Source organism: Chionomys nivalis, chromosome 14 (genome assembly GCF_950005125.1).
Source record: "Chionomys nivalis chromosome 14, mChiNiv1.1, whole genome shotgun sequence".
NCBI classification, from domain to species: Eukaryota; Metazoa; Chordata; class Mammalia; order Rodentia; family Cricetidae; genus Chionomys; species Chionomys nivalis.
This window is the reverse complement of record NC_080099.1, coordinates 33,198,490-33,201,824: the sequence shown is the minus strand read 5'-3', so window position 1 is coordinate 33,201,824 and position 3,335 is coordinate 33,198,490. Positions and strand designations below refer to the sequence as shown.

Here is a 3,335-nt window from a genome sequence, read left to right as displayed (position 1 = left end):
GATTTGTCAGCTCAATCCTGTTCCCTGTACAGAATGAACTTTCTTCAGCTCATCTGTTCTGCTGCTGGAATGTGTTCCTAGAGAGATGAATTAAAAGCAATCAGAAAAGTAAAGTCTGTTTCTATGCTTCCTAAAGATTCCTTGTCCGCTTGACTCAGAACTTTTTGGACAGGGAGGATGGTATGCTCTGTTTGGGCCTGTCTAAATGTTTCATTAGGTCTTTCATGTTCTGTAAACTATGTTACTGATGTTTTTGAGGAAGCGTTTCCTTTCCTTTTTTTTTTTTTTACTTCCTACCAAAAATATTAACAGCGAAGTCTTCAGTGTTGCTCACATGTGGAGCACGTTTTATGCATTGTCGCAGCCTATCAACTTTACCTTGCAAATAACCCTTAAGTGATCTATTTCTCTTTCTCGATCTTTAACAATTACCTATACAGCCGAGATACCTCTATTTCTCCTGATTTTTCTCTAACACATTCTCCACGCTGCACACCCAAACATCATGTCTGCAAACCTAACTTAATGTTCTTCTGAAGAAAGAATTGTGGCTCCTATATTTGGTATCTCAGTCTTTACATTCTCCCTTATTCTAACCTCATCTCCCTAACTACCATTCATTTTTTCTTTTCCAATCACTGGCTTCACTACACACCCATTATTAATTATATATTTATATAAGTATGTGTTTTATTTTATTTTATATTTATATGTATGCATTGTATAAACATTTATTATAAGTATATAATAAAACAAATATTTTTAAAGTATAAAATTAATATTCATAAGAAGTATTTTTTTCTGAAGTAGAAAACATTCTCCAATATAGATTAGGATATACATGGAAGGTTTATGCTCTAGACACATTCAATAAGATACTGAATAAAGTTCCAATAATTCCCTGAGGTTATAAAATCTTATAATAGCTGTCTGAGTAGGACAATTATCCATACCAAGGCTTTCACTCTCCAGCTAAAGATGAGAAAGAATGGCAATCTGACTCATTGGTTAGCACGGTGGTGTTAATGTCAACTCTGAAAGACTAGAAGCAATACATAGTATACACATGTAATATGGATGTTCTTATGTTTATATACACACATCCATATATGAATTTTTAATATATTTTCAAACTGTCAATGATCAGAAATACTAAAATGAAAAAGAAAATGTACGTTTTATTTTATTTGGGAAAATGATATAATGTACAGGTATGCATATATACATCCATGAACGTACCTATGATACACATGTGTAAAAAACATAGTGGGCATATTCACGTGTATACATGCATGCATGCACACCCCCATTTGTTGTATACCGAGTCAACTTTATTTTAGATGGTAGCTGTAGATGGTCAGTCTGGGCTTTGTCTTGTTTTCTTTCCATTGTCAAATGGAGAGCAAATCACAGAAGAGGCCAAGTAAACAATGTGACAGACAACTTTATAACCTGCAATGACAATGGAGGTTACAATCTGGAGGTTGTTGATTTTCTAACTTTTCCCCTAACTTTTCCCTTCAGCAATGTGGCTCACAAACCAGCCTTTGGGTCCCACGAGGCCCATAGCGGCATGTCCACCCTTCACTCATAGGCAGGCAGACCAAACAGCTGAGGGTCGAAGTCTTTCAGCGAACCCAGCACCAGGGTGGCCTTTTTGGTCAGGTCTTTGCTCAAGTTTTCATCAGGAACCATGACCACCTGCATCCCACAGGCCACAGCTGCCTCCACACCGTTTGGAGAATCTTCAAAGACGAGGCATTTTTCTGGAGCCGGGGGAGGAGAGAACCTCTTGGCACAGGTAAGAAATATGTCTGGGGCTGGCTTGCCCTTCGTTACCTCTGGATCATCTCCCAGAACGATGTGGTTAAACAAACCAAAGAACTCCTTGTGCCTACTGGTCTTCATTTGGAAGGTGAGGGTCCCGGAGCTGCTGGCCAGGGCAAAGGGTAGGTGGTTTTTCCGCAGGTACTGAATCAAATCATTAGCTCCTGGCATGAGTGAAGCTGTGGGAAACACCTCCTTCAGCTTCGCTTGGCTTTCTTTCATTAGCTCCTCTTTGGACATGGGCAACTGCAGCCGCTCTACTATGATCTCGGCCGTTTCTAGGGCCTTCTTCCCCATGACCAGGGACTTGACATCCCAGTCGTATGTCTTCCCATGGCGACGGCATATTTCTTGAAACACCTCCGCATATAAGTTTTCAGTATTCAGAAGCAATCCATCCATGTCAAATAACAGGTGTGTAACTGGCCGAAACCGGGGCGCAGGAACCGCCTCCGCCATAGTGAGGGTGGTGATGGGGCCGGGTCAGAAGAGGAGCGCAGACCAGGCTGGCTTGTCCTACGCATGCGTGTTGTGGGCCTCTGTGACACAGGTCCTTGGTTGGCAAGGTGATGATTCAATAAGACTGTGGAATTATAAACTTAACAAAATCACCCAGTAAACACTAAACGAGAAGCAAGAAAGCAAATATTGATATAGGGGATAAAGCTAACATCATAATGCTTTATTCATGTTGAACCTTGGCCTAGTCGTGGCTTTAGGTGGGCGGTAGAAACGAATCCTTCTGGAATGAAGGAGGAAGCCGATGTTGAAGCCGAAGGAGAGAGAATGGAAGGAGGAACTTTTTTTTTTTTCTGAATACAACAAGTCCTGAAGTTTCATTCACAAAATAGAACATTTTAAGATTATGAATTTGAAAATGAAAAGATAGCAAATGTTTTAAAAAGGAAACATATCCTTGGGAAATTAAGTTATTTTTTATCAAAAATTAGATAAAGGAAGTCTTTTCTGATGAGCCTTTATAGATTTTTCTAAAGGCACATCAATTCATTAAGGAGATTAATGTATGAAGTCTCTAAAAATCTTAGCGATTTTCTGACCACTCCTGTTTCAGATGACACAGAGACACTCAATCTGTTAATAGCCAGCAGCAATAAGTATTTTGAAAGGATCCGCAGACATCAGAGCTAGCATGGTTCATGACCCACATTTACCATTAACCAACAAAGTTAAATTGATTACTTAGGCCCCAAGTAATCCTAAGTATGATAGTCCCAGGGGCCTGGAGGGATGGTTCAATTGTTAAGAGCACCCACTACTTTTTCAGAGGACTCAGGTTTGATTTCTAGCTCCCGTATATCTGCTCCCAAAAGTGTGTAACTCCAGTTCCCTGGGATCTGCCACCCTCTTGTGTATCTGCAGGTACTGCATGCATCTACACATGGTGCATAGACATACCTGCAGACAAAGTATCCATATACATAAATTAATTAAAAATGAACTGAATGGTCTTCAACGCCCACATCATGGCAGGAGTGGATAGTAAGCAC

General features: G+C 40.1%; 1 protein-coding gene across 1 annotated transcript; it reads right to left on the bottom strand.

The window, feature by feature from the left end:
- Positions 1 to 1,584: 1,584 nt before the first annotated feature.
- Positions 1,585 to 2,286, bottom strand: LOC130887039 (pseudouridine-5'-phosphatase-like). Its single transcript, XM_057789307.1, has one exon. The coding sequence runs from the start codon at positions 2,284 to 2,286 to the stop codon at positions 1,585 to 1,587; it is 702 nt and encodes a 233-aa protein (XP_057645290.1).
- Positions 2,287 to 3,335: the final 1,049 nt, after the last annotated feature.

What these genes read in the sequence shown, in the direction of transcription:
- LOC130887039 (XM_057789307.1), bottom strand. Translation starts at nt 2,286, where the DNA reads ATGGCGGAGGCGGTTCCTGCGCCCCGGTTTCGGCCAGTTACACACCTG.